We start from the raw sequence: 19,735 nt of genomic DNA on the forward strand, positions 1-19,735 counted from the left end.
TCTGTCAAATGTTTAAACCCATGAGTAGCTGATGAACACAGAAAAGCATGGCATTCCTGAAAGACTTTGGCTGTTCGGTTTTCTAATTGACTCTTGTGAAACAGAGCTGACTGCTACAGAATCCAGCACGATGAAGGGATTTTCCTCCTTATTACTCTCATGCCAAAGACCAGAAAGCAGAGAGCTGTGAATTCCCACATCTCTAGAAGAGGAGATGTCAGGTCTTAGTCTAGCTAGTGATTAAAAAATAAAAATCAACAAGTAATTTTTTTTTTTATTTGAGAAGAGACACTATCCCTTCACTGACAGAAGGTGACCATACACAATCACCAAGGAGAATTGCATACATGGACTTCAATGGAGCATAAATGAATTGGCAGCAGACAACACTTTTGTTGCCCCAGTAAGATAATGTCCTGTGAGATATGTGTCCAGTGTCCACTGCCCTGGCCTCCAAGAAGCCATCTAATGGCCACCAAGGCTACTGACTGTGGATGACTGGGGGCCGTGTGGTCTGGAACTATGGAAGAACTACCAATTGTCATTGCTTACCTTTTGTAAGGAATGGCTACAAGAACAGACACCTGGATAACACTTGTCAAATTGGCATTGTGACTCCACTCACAATGCCAGGGTGGAGTTCCTAGCTAGCAGGTCAACCTCTGAAGAACTGACCTCTGCTTCAGTAGAGAATGGCATCTAGTTTACATGACCACTTGTCTTTAAATAAGTGGCAAAATGTAAATGGGGTGATTTCACTGTATGAGTGTGAACTAAAATATGCAAATGCGAAATAGCAGAACTCCAGTTTCTTTTACTTGGACAGTAGATGATCAAAACAAAATTTACAACACAAAATAAGCAAAATCTACGAAAGAGTACTCAAAATACACTGTGAAACAAAAAATGTTCTAGATAGTACTTTCCAGAGAACAGCCTTCCTGGAAGAGTACGGAAATGCTCAGCAGATATAGCTAAGGGGAGGTTTCACGAATGTTTACAGTAATTACTAGTCAGCTCAGCATTAGTAGAGTTGTTGACATTTGCTTATAATATATAAAAAAATTATTCCATAAAGTACACTTGTATGCATTTCTTCTGGAATAAAATAAAGCCAACACATACCTTTTCCCAGTGAACAATTTCCCATGCACCATTTCTCAAAACTGCAGAGAGAAAAGATGACATTTTAAAGAACGTTTATTAACTACCAATCACAGGTTGTATCTAAAGAAAATGATTATTTTAAATGAGTAACTTCTAATGAAATGACTAGCAGCAATATTATATCTTTAAAAGCGAGTTGTGACAGCAAGGCGCAAACAAGGAAATAAAATTGCAATTTCTATTTCAGCTCCCGCAGTGATTTATCTAACTCAAGGCAGCCTCACTGGAGTGGCCACATGCCTCCTCCAAGACACAGGGGAGCCTCTAGGTTGAGCAGGGGGGTGGGGGTGGGGTGAGGGGGGTGGGGGGGTAGGACCTGACAAATTAAAGGAAAATAACTAGCCTACATCCATTTTCTAATGACAACCATTATCCTGAGGTGGTACTAGTCTACATGGGTTATAGTAATTATTAGTTTTAATCTTGAATAGACAAAAGGCAGCATAAGCAGGCACATCACAGATTTTTAATTAATAAGACTTTAATACAAAGAAGAATCAGAAAAGAACCCAGTATTATTAGATCCATAATAATGCAAAAACATTCCATGTGTGGCTTAGTAGGAAAAGTGAAAGAAACTATTCTGAAATTGAGAAGAGTATTTTATAGTGGACTTCTCATGTCATTGCACAGTACAGTTACTCAGTACCTCTGTTACTCAGTACCTCTGTTACTCAGCACCTTTGATACTCAGTACCTCTGTTACTCAGCACCTCTAACCCCACTCACTCTAGGTTTGTGATGTAATCCTGAGCACAGCGATGCATACCAAACATTGAAAACAGTTCAAGTGAAACAGGTAACACTGCACTTAGGACTTAAAAAAAGTCCAGTGATAAATGACACGGACATTAAATCCTTGAGGGCAAAGCTAGGCTTGCTCTGACATCAAAAACAGCACAGCACATATACAATGTGAAATTACAAAATAATTAATTAACAGTAAAAAATTATACATTTCTGTTGATGTTAGAAGGGTCAGAGTTGGAACCTTTTAGAAGAGTCATGAAAACAAGCTGATGACATTAAACAGCAAACCCAACATTAATTTCATTAATTGCATTAATTACATTAATGACATTTTAAAACCATCATTCTAGTATACATTCTTTTAATCTAGATATAATTTGTGTATTCCAAATTCTCTTATAAGGCTTGTGTCTTACTTAGTTCTTTGTTTCTAATGTCTTACGCCTCTCCTGTCACATAAGACATCAGATGCTGACAGAAAAACAAATGCCAAGAATAAAACACTCTGTAAGGCACTCTGGTGAGAAAACTTTATTAAGTTCAAGTGGAAAGCTAAAACTAAAGCAGGTCTAGCACACCGGCAGTGTAACTATATGCGTGTTAAAATTCTTATTTTTATACTACTCAAACAGATCGGGGCCAGGGACCTGAACTACACACATTCAGAACTGTAGCTATCCTCTAAAACTCTAAGGCTAGCAGAGTACACCCAGCTGATCCCAGGAGGAAGGCTGCGCTTCACCAATGTATGCACAGTATCGGGAGTCCAGAGGACACATCTCACAGTAAAAGCCTGGACTTAGGCTGTGCCTGCCCATGCTTCCAGTGTCTATCTCAGAATGGTTTGTGTACTGGTTGGTTTTGTATGTCAACTTGAAACAGGCTGGAGTTATCACAGAGAATGGAGCTTCAGTTGCCTCCATGAGATCCAGCTTTGGGGCATTTTCTCAATTAGTGATCAAGGGGGAAAGGCCCCTTGTGGGTGGGACCATCTCTGGACTGGTAGTCTTGGATTCTATAAGAAAGCAGGCTGAGCAAGCCAGGGAAAGCAAGCCAGTAAGTAACATTCCTCCATGGCCTCTGCATCAGCTCCTGCTTCCTGACCTGCTTGAGTTCCAGTCCTGACTTCCTTGGTGATGAACAGCAATGTGGAAATGTATAAACCCTTTCCTCCCCAACTTGCTTCTTGGTCATGATGTTTGTGCAGGAATGGAGACCCTGACTAAGACAGTTTGTCACCAGGAATCAGGATTGATGGAGAGAATATGCTGTGTGTTACTCATCACTTAGCAGGTAAAATGTAAAGAAGCATCCACAAGAGAGGCAGCCAAGTGCTGTCCACGGGGACTCTAACTAGATGAACTGAAACAATGTTTGGGCAAAAATACTTGGATGTTTCTTTATTGAAATTTATTTCCTTCAGATCCCATTTATCATTAAGCAGATATTTTTCCAAATACAATAATAACCCCTTTGTTACATGTGTATATGTGTACACATGTGTGCATATATGTATGCTTGCATGTGGGTGTGTGTGTACATATGTACATGTGTATACACAGGGGTGTGTGTGTGTGTGTGTGTGTGTGTGTGTGTGTATTTATGTAGAGGCCAGATACTGACATTAAGTGTATTTCTCAACAGTTCTCTCCTTCATATACTGAGCCACAGTGTCTTGCTGAACCTGGAGCTGGTGTATCTAGGCAGCTGCCCTGCCCTGGAGATTGCAGGCGGACTACCATGCCTACCTGACTATAATCTAGGTTCTAAGACCCCTCACCCTGGTCCTTGTGCTTTCCAGGCAAGGGCTTCACCCACTGAGCCATCCCCCACCAAGCCTTATTGTTGCTCTTTCATTGTTGATTCATTTTTAAGCCACTGCCTAGTATTTCTAAAAACAATGAAGTCTGACATCAAAATAGAGGTGTTCTGCGTGGCAGAACTAATGTTCTGAAGATGAGCACAGCAACTGTAGTTAACACGTGCTGTATCTGAAAACTGAAGAGAGGACAGGTCTGAATAATCTCACCAAAGAAAACTGTGGAGGGGGTGGGGAATGGATGTGTTAATTAGGCTGATGCAACTCACCACAGTACACACATACAATCCCCCCACCCCTGTGAGTATTAGTTCAGAAGAACTCCTCCCACCAAGTTACCACAATCTGCAGATGTTTAAAGTCCTGTCCATAGAAAACAGGATTTACATACAACCCATGCAATCCCCCTAAATAATTTAAATATCTAGGTTATTGAGATTGCCTAATGCAATGAAACTCCAAGACAAAACCACTATTATTTCGTAGTAACTAGGCTATGATGGCAAGAAAAATGTCTGCACTCACTCAATGCATAACAATTCCTTTTACTTTAATGCTTTTGACTTGAGGTTGTTTGAATCTGTAAATGTAGAGCCTATTGGTACACAGGATTGACTATATAGCCAAATGCAAAGTGTTAAAAAAATATATATAGGGCTGGTGAGATGGCTCAGTGGGTAAGAGCACCCGACTGCTCTTCCGAAGGTCCAGAGTTCAAATCCCAGCAACCACATGGTGGCTCACAACCATCCGTAACGAGATCTGGCGCCCTCTTCTGGAGTGTCTGAAGACAGCTACAGTGTACTTACATATAATAAATAAATAAATCTTAAAAAAAAAAAAAAAAGAAATGGGATGTCTACCCCATTGACCTCCACCTTATTAAAAAAAAATATATATATATTTAGACATATAGAAATGTAATGTATGAAATTTTGCAAAAAAAAAAAATTAGAGCACCGATTATCATATGTTAAGAATTAAATATAAAAATCACATAGAAGAAAATAATGCTAATTTTAGCTTATCTGGAAGCTATCTCTAAGGCGAGGCAACCTTGGGTTGAATACCATGCACTACTGCAACTACAGCCACCTTATGGAAAAATCTCTGAGGACATTACTCTAAGTCACCTAACTTGTCCTTTTGTGACAGTAATTTGACTGTTAAGTCTTTTGTATTATACAAAATTTATAAATTTATAAAGGTTTTTTTAAAATTTTGCCCCTTCCTCCCTCTTCCCCTCCCCCTCCCCCTCCCTTCCCTCCCCCCTCCCCTCCCTCCCTCCCTCCCTGACATACATTTCACTCTAGAGCCCATGCTGACCTTGACCTTGAAAGCCCCTGATTCAGCTTCCTGAATGCTGAAATTCCAAGTTTTACCACCAAAGCTGGCTGAATTGTCAATTAAGAAAAAAAAATGTATATGAATATTTTAACTACATGTATGTTTGTGTACCATGTGCATGCTTGGTGTACAAAGGCCAGAAGGGGTGACTAATGCCCTGGAACTGAAGTTACAGATGGTTGTGAGCCACCATATGAATACTGGGAATTGAACCTGGGACCTTCGAAAGAGCAGTCAGTGTTCTTAACCACTGAGCCATCTCTCCAGCTCTTGAATCATCAGTTCTTAAAACATGAGACACACACAAATCTCTTTTAAATTTTGATTTGGAGCTTAAATCTTTCATGGTTAAATTATATCTGACCATTTACATGTCTCCACTAATTTTGTCTTAGATAAATATTTGAATTTTTCTGTAAATTGGTCTTTTATAAGTTTTTCTGATATTTCTTTCTTTTGTAACATGATGATTTAAATTTCATTTTAAATCAGTTCCTGATAATACATACAAAGCTTTGGCACAATCATCATTTTATCTAGAAATTGTTACATCTTCTTATTAGTTTAGATATAGCATTTTAAAATTATGATGAATAATACTTTCTAGGCAACTTAATATTTCTTATATATTAATAATGTCATATGTGCTTTTAGATGGGCTTGTTACAGTTGTCTGCCTCCCTGTTCAACTCATTTTCAAAAGGTATCAATTTTTCCTATTCTAGACAAACACCTTTGAAAATCTAGAATTATTTTACTAATATAAATGTCCCACATGGTCGAGAGATGGCTTGGGGCTAAGAGCACAGGCAGAGGACCTGAGTGTGTCTCTTGGCATCCACATCATGCCCTCACTATTGTTTGTAGCTCCAGCTCCAGGGGCCAATGTCCTCTTCTTGTCTCTCTAAGCACCATGTACACGTGTAAACATGAACACATGCACACATACACACACATAAACATACACACATGATACACATAAACATACACACATACATACACACATGCATACACATAAACATACACACATACACACACATAAACATACACACATGCATACACATAAACATACACACATACATACACATAAACATACACACATACACACACATAAACATACACACATACACACACATAAACATACACACATACATACACATAAACATACACACATACATACACATAAACATACACATAAACATACACATATATATACACATAAACATACACACATACATACACATAAACATACACACATGCATACACATAAACATGCACACATACATACACATAAACATGCACATATACACACACATAAACATACACACATACATACACATAAACATACACACATACACACATAAACATACATACACATAAATATACACATAAACATGCACACATACATACACATAAACATGCACACATACACACACGTAAAATACAAATCATAAAATCTTTTAAAACGTTTTAATTTTCACCATCTCAAAAGAATGTGTGTGTGTGTGTGTGTGTGTGTGTGTGTGTGTGTGAATGTATAGGTAGTATGCCTGCATGTGCACTTGTGTGTGTGGAATACATGTGGACATGTATGTATATGGAGGCAAGAAGGTGACATCAGATGTCTCATCCAACCTCATCTTTTTGGTCCATCTCTGAAGCAGATGCACAGTAATGGGACACACTGCCTGGCTAGTGAACTCCGGGGATTTGCCTGTCCTGCCCGTGCTAAGGTATAGCCAGCCACAACTCTAACTGGCATTTTGTTGTTGCTTTAAATAGATGAGGCGATCTGAGTTCAGGTCCTAATGCTTGAATGACAGAATTATTATCAATGGAGCTACCTCCCTAGCCCCCATAAATGACTTCCTATGGCTTAGCTACCATTCACTCCCCATGATCACTCCTTGCCATTCCCTTCTCCCTTCCTATGTCCTCTGTGCTCAAAGCCCCATGCCCTTTCTTAACTCCTTTTATATGTGATTCTGTGGCTGGGGCATTCCTCCATCCCCATCAAGCTAACCCACCCGTCTTCCACATCTCAGCTTTCATACAACACTCTCAGGAACTTTTGTGGATACCTGGTCTTTTATCACGATAAATAAGCTACTTTCCTTCGGAGTTCAAACCAGTCATTCTCATATATATTCATATGTATATGTATATGAATATGTATATAGAGGGGGGTTGTTTCCTCCCCAGATTATAAGAGCTATAAAAGTGTCAACCTCTCCTATCCTGCTTACTCTAGTATGTCCAGGGTTCCAACACAGTCACTCAAAGCACCTGCTAAGTACTTGCTGGATGAAATGCTGGGTTCACTGGTATTTGCTCGTGTTTGAGAGCATAAGAAATCTGAGTAGTAGTTACACAGATGTAGTGATGATACAAAACCACTTCTTAGTAAATGTCACATTAAAATAGCATGCGTGTAGCATTTAATATACGGTTGTAGAAAAATAAACACTTTAGCAGTTTCTTTAAAAGTTAATCACAGTTACTATAGAACCTGGAAATCCCACTACTGGGTATGAAGCCCTGTACCACTTGTGTCTGACCGTTCACTGCAACATTGCTTATATTAAGCCCAAATTGGGAACCACCAAGATATGCATCAGCTACTATTCAGATGAGCACAATGCAGATTGTCTATTCAATGGCACACTGTATGTAACGAAGAGCTAAGACATGGGTGACGTGGGTAAACCCTGAAGACATGCCAAGTGAAAGACTGCAGACAGACAGGCCACCACAGACTGTACAACCACACTTATATAAAGCACTTAGAATAGACAAATCCATGGAGACAGGATGGAGATTAGCAGGGCTCAGAGACTGGGACAGCAGCTGCTGACCACTCCCACACGGGGGTTTCTTCATGGGCTGGAACTGGTTGGTGTGGTGTGATACACAGTCTCCTGAATCATTGGAGGCCCCCAGGTGCCCATTCTAGGATGGCAAGGCAAGTGATAACTGACTAAGAATAGCCACACAAGGATGCAATGAGCTATTTAGACATTTGCTTAAAATAGATTTCTCAGTTTTGTAAGTTGCTAAAAAGATTAAAAGTGTTATGTAACACGAGATGAAGTAACACCCTCTGTTCTCTGATGTCAGCTTGGGGCTACCCCTCGGGCTCTGCCATCTAATCTGGTCCTCTTGAACTGACGCCACTGTAGCAGATGTTTGCTACTTCACATGTAAAAATAGCGCTGGGCCACTCTTCTGGTTCCAGTAAACACAGCTACTGTCCCAACTGCCTTCCAGAGTGGTCTTCCAACCCGACTCCTGTCTCCAGACCCTAAGCCTGCTCCCTCGCTCTAATCACCAGGAATCTCTGCCTCTGACAACCAGAGACCACAGGTACATTCTCTCCACGCAAATGTTTCCTGTTGCTTTATGACTGAGGAGGTAATTGGAAAATATGGAGGACAGAAATTTACATGCCTAAAAAGGTTTAAATGCAGTGCTGGTCAATGACATTGTATCTTCCCTCTCCTTTGTTTTTAAAAATCATTACATTAACTCTTATGTGTATGTACATCCCTTGAGTGGAGGTCAGAGGACGCCTTATGAGAGTTGGCTCTCTCATTTCACCTTGTAGTTCTGGGTATTGAACTCAGGTCCTCCGGTTTGGTGGCAAGCACCTTACCTACTGAACCATCCCACTGTCCCCTTTTATCCTTCTGGAAACAGGTTCTCATTATACAATGTGGGCTGACCTTGAATTCAGACCTGCCTGCTTTGCCTCCTGGCTGCTGGGATTAAATGAAGGTGCCACCATTTTATGTAGTGTAAGCTAACCTTGAATTTGTTGCAAGTGGAGACTGGCCTTAAACTTTTTATCCTTTTTGACTCTACCTCCCAAGTACCAGGTTAGTCATGAGCCACCATGCCTGGCTATCAGTGACACATTTCATCAAGTTGGAAATAAATGTTTCCAGTAAGGCAAATGGGTTCACCAAGGAAAGGCTGCAGCTTTTCCTAACCACAGCACGACTATCCCATGCCGTCAGACTCAAAGATGTTTTATTCTTGAAAAAAAAGTATACATACACATAAATATATATACATACATATACACACACACATATATACACATATACATACATGTGTTTTATACCTGACAATGATATTAAGGTCAAAACACAGAGTCAACTGACTTGTGACAAACACTGAATGGCATGGCTATATGAATGACAATTGGTCAGGTTAGTGAAGCAGAGGAACAGCAAGACATTTCAATGTGTAAGGTGCCTGCCACAAAACTCAAGTACCTGAGTTCAATCCACATAGGTTACGTTCACACAGGTCTTGCATCAAGGGAAAGGATGCGCTGCTACACAAAAGGGAAGAAGGCCAGGAAAGTACCAGGAACCTCGGAGATGCCTAGGCACAGCTACATGGGGTTCCTACTACTGCACTAAAACATGGATTTTGAACTTCCCTGATAAATATAAAAATCTTGGTCCCAGGGAAGCCTGGATAGAAGTTCCCACAGTTTACATCTACTAGGCAATCAAGGCAGACTGTAGCTTGTTTCAATCAGGTAAGTTATCAACCTATATACACCCTTAGACTGGTTTTTAAAACACTCTATCTACTAACTACACTTCTCATCCATCAAAATCAGTCTATACTTTTCCCTGGCAAACAATTTCCCAAGCACCATTTCTTAAGCTACTCTTGGGTAGAGGGTGGAGGAGATTCAGGTGGTACACGGCACATTCTAGTCGCTAGCCCATCCTGCCCTGATCTAGGCCAAGGCTCAGACTCACACTGACAGATGCTCCAGAGACAATGCATTATCACAACCCAATCAACAGCTGCACTTAGAGGAAATTCCGGCTTTCTCCTCTGTGCCACGGCCAAGTGACACAGAACTCTTATCTGCACACCTGTACCCTGCAGGAGCAAGTCCGTGAGTTGTGGTTGTAGTCTGTTTCCACTTCACATCACACACAGTCAGAGTTCTCCCTCAGACGGCCACACGTTCACCACAGCAACAAGCGAAATATCACTGCACTGACCACAACCCAGACAGACACAAACCACTTCAACTGTGTCAATTCAGGGAATACTTGATAGTCCAAAGTCTGCACGCGCTTGGATTAATCAATGTGCATACTGCCATTATGTATTGGCACAGTTAAAAGCCGAACTGAATAGAACATGTTATGAACTTGCAGCAGGATCCTGATTTTCAACACTCATTCCATGTGTCTTAGGCACCAAAGACCTGGCAGACATGAGGCTGTTCCCATCACCCTTTCCCCCACTTCTTTTGCCCCAAGGGGCAGAAATAAAGGAAACACACAGCCCGAGGCTACACACTCTTTAGACTCTGAAAACAGTACAGAATCTGGTGATGTAAAAAAAAAAAAAATCAGGCACAACAGGAAACATTTGAGTAAATCAAGGCTTGATCCGCAGCCAAGGACACCTGTCAGTCACAGCTCACTGCTGGCTCCCCTTTGGAACTGGTTCCTGACATCTAACCCTTAGAACGATGAAAACAAGCACCATCTCGGGCAGTGTGCTGGTAAGGGAACCAGGAACAGAGCTTTTTAATTCTGTAGCCTCTTCTCAGCTCCATTCCAACCACTTTGGAGAAAGCAGGAAATACTGACGTGTCCTTTGCCAAGAGACTATTGAGTTTTGTCGGTCCAAAGGTAGCAACACTCCCACCTGGCTTCCCGTGAGGATGATTAATGGCTCTGGGGGAAGGAGAGTAAACCCAAGGCAGGAAAGAATCTTAAATGGCCTCTAGGTGTTCTGACAGCTCATTCTGAGTTTTGTGAGCCTCCTCCACCTCGCCCCTGTGCCATCCAAACACACCTGCTACAGTTTCCACACAGTTTAATTAGGGTGACTTGCACCGGAGGGCGCAGACATTAAACAAACATCTCAAAGGAGCCATTTTAACCCAGCGGGATACTGGCTGGCAGCTTTGGTGCAGTGGGTTTCTTCTGTGAAAGGCAAACATTCTTCTAGAGACCTTGGACCCTTCCTCACCAAAGGCCTGGAGGAGGCCCTGGGAGTCAGACAGGAAGCACTGCAGCCTGGCTCCTTTACACACTCAGGGCTTCCTAGAGAGAAGATGCCACCCATCTCCCTATTTAAAGCAATCTGTCACTAGAAATGTCTCTGAAAGTTATTGGCTACTCTTCCCTCGGCAGCCAGTTACTTCCCAAAGTAGGGAGAAAGAGGCAGATCTTAAAGCGCATTACAGAGAACGGAGTAGAAACACACACGCACACATAGGAAAGGTAAGTGCGCTTCATTTCCTCTCTGGAAGTAAGCCTTTGAGAGGGATTTTAGGTTACGGTGAAGGTTAAGTGCAGCCAAGACCTCTAGACCTGTGTAAATAAAAGAAACCAATGCCCTTATACACCCACCTAGCACACTCTCACTGTAATGACAGTTCAAAGGTGGAATCGTCATGTGGCCCAGAAAGACCATACATGTATTTTGTTTAAACTTGCCTATAAAGGCCAAATTAAATCTCTATGTGTATTGTCAAACCATTGTCTTCTACTGACACAAAGGACAAAGGAAATGTCATCAGTTGATGTCTCTTGGGGTAGACTGTTCATACTGGCATCAAGTCGGCTGGAAGCATTTCCATAAACTCAATTATAAAACTCTAGAGTGGCCTCCAAAGCCTGTCCCATTGCCAGTCACACAGCAGCGCTGAGATCCCATTTCAGGCATCCAGGGACTCCTGGGTAACCCTAGCAATCTGTGTTTTAAGGAGCCCTTTGAGGGACTCAGAGTCATAACCAAGTTTGAGAGCCAGCACCTTAAAAGTAAATGTACAGAGGAAGTAAAAGGACAAGAGCATGGGCCAGCAATCCTCTACTCTCAAAACCTCTAGTACCCACAATCCTCTATTCTCAATACCTCTAGTACCCACAATCCTTTGTTCTCAATACCTCTAGTACCCACAATCCTTTGTTCTCAATACCTCTAGTACCCACAATCCTCTGTTCACAATACCTCTAGTACCCACAATCCTCTACTCTCAATACCTCTAGTACCCACAATCCTCTACTCTCAATACCTCTAGTACCCAATGGATCATAAGCCATTTATCTTTTTCTTTACCTCATTGAGAAATTTCTTACAAGAAAAAAATCTTCCTGCCTGACCTCACCAATCACTTCACAATTCCTTGGCTTTTGTTTTTAAAGCTCCTCAACTGTTGTTCTGTTAAATACTGGAAATAGATTTAGTTCAGTGCTATGAAGCCCTGTGACTTTTGAAAAGCAGGGTGGGGTGGCTAGCTCAGGCCTGGCCCTCTTTAAGTCAGCACTAAAACTTGGCAGGGTTTCCTTCCTCCACCTCCAGCCCATGGGAATCTAACTACCACAGGTTCCCTTATGTCCTCCGAGTCGTCACCCTAGCTTCAACCCCTAATCAATAAAAAAAACAAGGCCATTTCTGTGCCTTGCCTTGCCCTATACAGCTGTCAAGTTCTTTTAAAAATCTTACTGGCAATCTACTCACACCCTTCAACAATTTTTCCAGTCTTCTTACCAGGGTTTACAAAAGTTCCCCTAACCATGAACCCAACTTGTCTTTATCCATGCTCTTGTTGCTTCTCCAACATACATCTCTGAAGTTGTCAAAGAGAATCATTTGCCATTCCCAGGTGTAATCTCATGTCTGCCCACATTCCACAGAGCTGCCCATGGTAGCCCTTCATCCACAGTTAGTGTCCCAAGCTCTCTGCTCAGTCGCTTAACAACCATTCATCATGAAATTCCAAGAAGTCATTTCTGAATTCCACGTCTCTCATTTGGTTGGTCCTCAATACGCTCTCTGGCTTGTATATCCATCTTCATTTTATCTTCCTTCCCTGGTCATAATGTCCTATTGCGCCCGTCCCTCAGCCTTGAGCAGGCTGCTCAGACCCGGCTTGCCACACTTGCTAGCCTACCTAGGGTGGCGTCTTCCAACCTAGGTAAAGTCTATTGTCCTGCAGCTTTCCTCCAAGACGCCGCTACCTGCTGAGAGGCTGAACCTATTCTAACACTATCCTGACAAAGCTGGAGATCCTGGCTTGGTGGAGGATGGGTTCCTCCCCTTTATAAGCTCAGACTCTTAAGTAAACATTGGCCTTCATCGGAAAACTTTGTCTTGGCTCTTTATTTCTCTCGCAGCCTTTCCCATCTAAAACCCCATCATTACTTTCAGGAACCCACTAACCCGGCAGCTACATTCTATGGATCGGGAATGAAGACTTTGTGTATTTCCCCATAGGTGTTAGCACAGGGAAGGTGCTCAAGACAGAGGAAAATAACAAATGTCATACTTATATTTGAGGAAAATATTAGAGGAAAATAACAAATGTCATACTTATATTCGAATCACACCTATTTTTCCCAGGAAATCTGGACATGCAATTCATTTGGGTTAGGCTGACACAGGTAGGAGTACCTGCAAGTGTAATGAAAAAAAAAAAAAAAAAAAGAAAAGGAAAAAAGAAAGATGAAGACTAGGGGAGAGAGTTATGCCTACACAGGAAGGAAAGCCAAGAGCTAGGCAAAGCAGCAATTCTGAAGTCAGACCCCTGTCCATTCAACTGTGCTCCTATAAGTCCTCAGTGGGTTTTGTCCCTCTGTGTACATCTTTAATTCATGGGAGAAATGAAACACAAGCTGGGCTGTATTTCTCCACAAATAAATACCAGCTCCCTATTTAAGGTTATAGTGGAGGACTTCCAATGGGCTCAACTTACACACACTCCTAAGACATTCAAACTGATTTGGAAATATTACCAGCTTTAAGATGTGTGAGGTTATTCATGTTATCCACATACATAACTCTCAGCCCCGGGAAACAATCCTTTCTAAGGACTGTACACAGGTAAGCTGACGTCCATGTAGCAAGGTGCATGTGCAGGCTCCCTGGATGCGAGGAGCGCATCGTATGTGGGGAGCCTGCAGGGAGACAGGAGGTGCTGCTCTTTCTTTTCAATAGGCCCATGAATTGGTGCTATTGTAATCCTTTGTCAGCTCTGAAGTGAACTGAAGCAGATGGACTCTGGCCTGTTAGTGGGTCACTTCAGATTGAATGACCCAAACAACACCTCGATGCCTTTTCTCCAGAGGACTTTAAAAGTGAAGTGGTTTCCAGGACGGGGAAGCAACCACCCACTTCCCGCACTTCAGGCTCCCATGAGCGCGCTGACAACCACTACTCTTCCACTCTGGAAAAGGCCTCTGTAGCATTAGGGAGGAAATTCTAGGTAGATGATGTTTACGGTGTGCCTGGATTCGGGGGACTAGAGAGAGAGCCCATCCATTTAGAGCACTTGTTGCTCTTACAAAGGACCTGGGGTTGTGGTCTACAGTCATCCTAACTCCAGATTGAGGGAATCCAATGCCCGCTTCAGACCTCCACTGGCATCAGACACAAATGTGTACACAGACGTACATACAGACAAGCCATCCATACACATAAAATAAAATAATAAAATGAATCTTTTTAATAAAGGGTACCTAGGTTAAAAGAATTTCATGTAGCCTTTTCTACAAAATTAAATTACAGGAAAAAAAAGTTCATTAAACAAAGGTATGTTTTTTCACAAAATATGCACTATCATAGTAAGAGAAGGTATTATGAAAACTAACTCCAGTAATATTGGCTCTCATCCAACAACAGAACCAAGCCAGGGGGTCAGCAGGAGGCCCTGTCTCCCACACCTCACTTTTTGGACACACACACAGATTCCTGTAGGGAGTATGTCCAAACCTGGGATTTTAAAACAGCATTTCTAGTCATTAGGCAATTATAAATTATTCCAACTACCTTAGTCTGTACCCAAACTCTATCTTTTCCCAGTCCTCTATCTATGCCATGGTTTTCCATGAGATTCTTATAGCATTCCACAGAAAATGGAGACATAGTTTTATAATTTAAAAAGAGAGCTAGCAGAACCACCATTATGAATTCATATGGAGACTGGCTTCGGTATACAAATTACAGTAACAGTGACAATTGTTGCCACATCACAGAGATGATTTTTGCAAAAACAACCTAGTTCAGGGGAGACAAGGAAAGACCCCCTGCCGTACCTCTCTCTGTGTCTGTCTCTTTGTCTGTCTGTCTCTGTCTGTCTCTGTCTCTCTCTGTCTCTCTCTCACTCTGTGTGTGTGTGTGTGTGTGTGTGTATATGTGTGCACACGCATGCGCAATAAAAACTCAGATGGAAAGAGGAAATCAGAGGAGGTATAGGTAATTTAAGGTGCAAGGAAAAAAACCGAAGCACTTGAGTAGAGCCACATGCTAGGGCTTTGAATAATAGAAGCGATAAGTGGATACTGCGTTCTGTGTTCACAGTAGGCAAAGCCAGGGCAGCAATGATGGTGCAATGGTGGCCAGTGTAGGTAAGAAAGTGTGAGAGCTCCTACCACGCTCATATTTGGTCAGTGCCTGGAAAGCAGCCCAGAACACAATGATGCAAAAACTGCTTGCTTCATCTTGTTCTCACCCCAGATCACGAATTCTCAAGGAAGCTCCTTCACACTTCCAGCCTGTTTTCCCTTTGTTATCTATAGTCAAGTATTCTTCTAAAGAATGGGTGCACGTGCGCTTGCGCACAGGTTGCATGCAGCCTCTGCTAAGACCCTAGGCTGGAAGCTACTGGAAATCTATAGATAAGCAAGAGGCGGGTCTTTTCTCTGCAGCGTTCCTCTCTACCATGTTTCATCGACACAGCAGCACACCAGGCATAAAGAAAAGCAACAGACCACAAAGCTCGCCCAGACTCATATGAACCTGAACTTGTTAGCATCAAATTTTACCCTTTACCCCTTCTCTGAAACTAGGTTCTTGGAAACTAATATAAAAGTCACATTTGCCATATCACTAAGCCATCTGCTTAACCAGCATATGCAGATTTCTAAGGCAAAACGTGGCATTTCTCCAAAAAGATTGAGGACAAGCTCAAATGTAAAGCCTAGTTGAACAGTTCCGAGTTGGAACCAACCTCTGTAATTTACTTGGTAGAAACAAGGTGCCAGACAGTCACCAATCTGTAGCTAAGTGGCTGAAAACGTTGTTTATAAATTATCATTGTTTGTTGTTTCTGAAGTCTCTAGGGATGACCAGAGTGACCAACTGAGGATGCTTTTTAGTATCTTACACAAAAGATGAGAGAACACTTGTTTGAGGAGTATCCAAGACTAAATCCTGGCACTAGAGTCTAAAGGCACCCTCTCATGCATCATGTGGTCTTGGCAAACATTTAGAAGATCTAAGCTTAATATTTTAAATCTCTGTCAAAATTAATTACCTGTCATAAATATCTCCCTCCCCCGCCTACACACCGACCACTGCCTCAGTTCAGGAAATCAAATCGAATTTCACTCTGGTCTAATGGCAACAGATGGCTCTCCTATTAAGTAATTTGAGTTATCTGACAGCAAATAGCATCCTGTTCAAACAATTTTCTTATCTCCCATCATCTGCCAAACCAAGAATACCAGTGCTCAAAAGCTAGGGGAGATTAAGCAGGGAGATGTCAATCACTTGGGAAAGAACTCCAAGTATCAACATGATTTCTTGGCTATAGGACTTCCGTATGTATGCCTGAGTCTGTACAGGTCATTTTATAAGCTAGTCTCATTTGGTGGGAAGCCTTCTCTCACATGTGTCTGGTCTTCATTTCGAGAACCGAGAGAATCCTGTACCCTCATTTAGAGAATGGAAAAAAACCAGGAAGAACCCACAACAATGTTTTGTCCAACAGGAACATTTTGGGAAATTAAGATGTAAGTAATCAGGGTCCCTCTAACACAAGGTGCGCGGACCTAAATTCATACCACCATGACAACTGTCCTTCAAGGCTTTGGAAAGACCTACCACCAGTCACGGAAGACTAGAGCCCTCTGCCAGTGGTTGTCATGCACAAGAAAAGCACTTGCAAAACTGAGCTTTAAAAGCTCCTACTGAATATTCTTAGCAACGTGATAACAGATGCAAGAGCTGCCCTTGTCAGAAATACCAGCACCCAAAACATCTGACAGTCCTCCCTTTCATCCTTAGGATTGTTCCTTTCCATCTCAATTCCTGGAGCAGCTTCGTGTCCCGCTCCCATGAGCCTTTCAGTCCTCCATCCTGAACCTACACGTTCAGTCTGCTTCCTTTTTTGGTTCCTTAGCCATAGCTACTGAGAACAGACAAGGAAAGCTGGAATCTCCTCTGCCTGGCATTTAAGGTCTCATAAAACTTGACCCTAGCCTACCTTGTAAATCATATGTCTGCTTCTCCCTGATAGGAATCTCTTTGGGGCACAGGACACTCTAATAATAGCGTGATCCAGCAATCAGGCGGTGTTTTTCTTCCCCAGGCTGTCTTTTCTTTCCCCCTTCCCACTCAACCCACGGGCAAAATGTCACCCCCACATCTCTCTCATCCACAGTCCTCCCAAAATGTAAGACCTAGCTCATGATAAAGCAGGATTTTCTCCTTTTTGGGGCTTTATAGCCTTGGACATGGGAAACACTATTTGTCCCAAAACTCCAATGAGTCATTGGGATGGCACAGCCCAGTCTCCATCATCTTCCCAAGGCTCTGATATTGTACTTATGAACTTAGGCATGGTTTTCCTCCTCATGTAAAAGTATCTTAACGAAGAGGCTGCAAGCTCTTCAGAGTTAAACTTCTTACTAGATCTTTTCTTATATCTTCAAATAATTAATCTTTCAGTAGAGACCCTAAATATTTAGACTAATAAACACACCCTCCACAAATGGATAAAAAAACCTGGCAGAGAAGGTCTTTGGTAGGAAGTGGTGAGAAAGAGGGAGTAAATACCAATAGAGTGGTGGTCCTTAACCTTCCTAATGCTGCGATCCTTTAATACAGTTCCTCATGTTGTAGTGACCCCCAACCATAAAATTGTGTCATTGCTACTTTATAACTGTAATTTTGCTACTAGTATAAATCCATCATATAGATATCTGAATTGCAAAATAGCTGATATATGACCCTTGCAGGGGTTTTGAGCCACAGGGGTTGAGAACCCCCGCCATGGAAACTTCCCCACAGGAGCAACAGTAGATCCTGTGCTTACTGACGAGGTGATGCTAAAAGGTACCTGGTTCCCTTCTCACCAGAGACCTGGAGAGAGAAAGGAGTCTCTAAGCTCAGAGATGGCATAAGGTGTCTGCTTTCAAGTTCTTACTTTTTAAAAACATGAGAGCCATGGTTTTCTTGGTCTGCATTGAAGGTCATTTTGGTGGTGTTGGTCTATACCAAAAAAGGCTGTAAACACCACACCCACTCATAAACTGGCCTGCTTTTAACTGTGCGCTTTATTTCAATGGATAATTCCATCCGCCTCCATGGAATAACTCAGGGTGGTTTTCAATCAAGTAACAAAATTTCAGATAATTTTCAATCATTCCTACAACCAACACTCTTTGCAAATAAAATAAAGCCTTTTTTTTTTATAGTTTTTAACACGGAGGGGGTGGGGTGGGGACTGTAGACCTTAGTAACAATACATTCCGAAGCACATGGCTAGGAAACACCTAAATATATTCAAATGTGGCTTTTTCAGAAATATCACTCTCATGGGAATTAAAGTGCTGTGTTAATAACTGCTAAGGACAGTTAATAACTGCTGGACAGAAAGTATTTCAATACAATAGAGTACCCTGAACTGAATCATATGTAAGTAAAGAGTCTGGGCATACGACAGCGAGCAAACTTGGTAAACACAAGAAAAAAGACATAAAGGTCCTACCTTGTGTCTGTTTCTTGTTCACAGCATTATCAGCCTTGTGTCGTTTCTAAAGTTCAGAACAAAACAAAAGGCTCAGTGAAAAAGTGAATGAGATCCATCACGTAAAATGGTACTCAGAGTAAACAAAGATCTTTTAACGTAGGCCTCTGGGTTTTTGTCTTTCTATGCTCCTAGATGGGGTGTTGTTAGACCATCCCCAGCTTCTTCCTTCAGTACTCCTCCCCGGTAGCACAGGCATGGGGCCCTCAGAAAGTTCTTAAATAGCAAAAAGGTAGAATAACATTTAAGTGATATTAGAGAAAAGGAAGCGAAAGCCAGATTTAGTCTACTGCTTAAATAACTCACTTAGAAGATTACCCAAGAGAACGTTGTATAATAACTACCACTTAATAATGGGATTCAAGTATTTTCAGCTTTTTGTGAAACTCATTATTTGATTCAGCTGAGCACGTCCCCCATAACTTGAAGGTGCGCTGATATCGGTCGACAACTAGAAGCAAGCCCATCCACCACCTCGGTTCAACCAGGAGCCACTGAGGAATAGATCCTAATTCTCTTCGTCCCCAAAGCACCCACAGAGGGGAAGAGTGAGCAGGTGAGTTTTGTCTAAGTTGAGACAGGTGAGTGTGAAGAGTTCATAAACCAAGATTTTAGAAGAGTAAAATAAAACAAACAAACAAACAAGCACCATCACTATCAGCAGCAACAACAAATAACCAGAAGGCCAGGAGAAAGACAAGGCACTCATGACCAGGGGCCACTCCAGGGGCCACTATGTCCTCTGTCATTCATCCTGGGGCTTCTGTCTAATCTTACAGCATGGGGGAAAAAAAAAAGAAAACCACACTGGACACAGGTAATATAACAGGAAAGTCATATAGAAAGATTTAATT

General features: G+C 41.9%; 1 protein-coding gene across 4 annotated transcripts in view; it reads right to left on the reverse strand.

Moving 5' to 3' along the window:
* Atp8a1 (ATPase phospholipid transporting 8A1) overlaps nt 1-19,735 on the reverse strand; it is a 229,112-nt gene that overhangs the window by 166,896 nt on the left and 42,481 nt on the right. For all 4 annotated transcript variants that reach the window (XM_029478096.2, XM_021162268.3, XM_021162270.3 and 1 more), the window contains exons 5-6: nt 18,843-18,888; nt 1,126-1,166 (exon numbers count right to left, since the gene is read on the reverse strand). In XM_029478096.2, the coding sequence (XP_029333956.1) occupies nt 1,126-1,166; nt 18,843-18,888 (87 nt within the window). The remainder of the gene's footprint in view (nt 1-1,125; nt 1,167-18,842; nt 18,889-19,735) is intronic.

This window comes from Mus caroli, unplaced genomic scaffold (genome assembly GCF_978045245.1).
Source record: "Mus caroli unplaced genomic scaffold, Mus_caroli_1 scaffold_4, whole genome shotgun sequence".
NCBI lineage: Eukaryota > Metazoa > Chordata > Mammalia > Rodentia > Muridae > Mus > Mus caroli.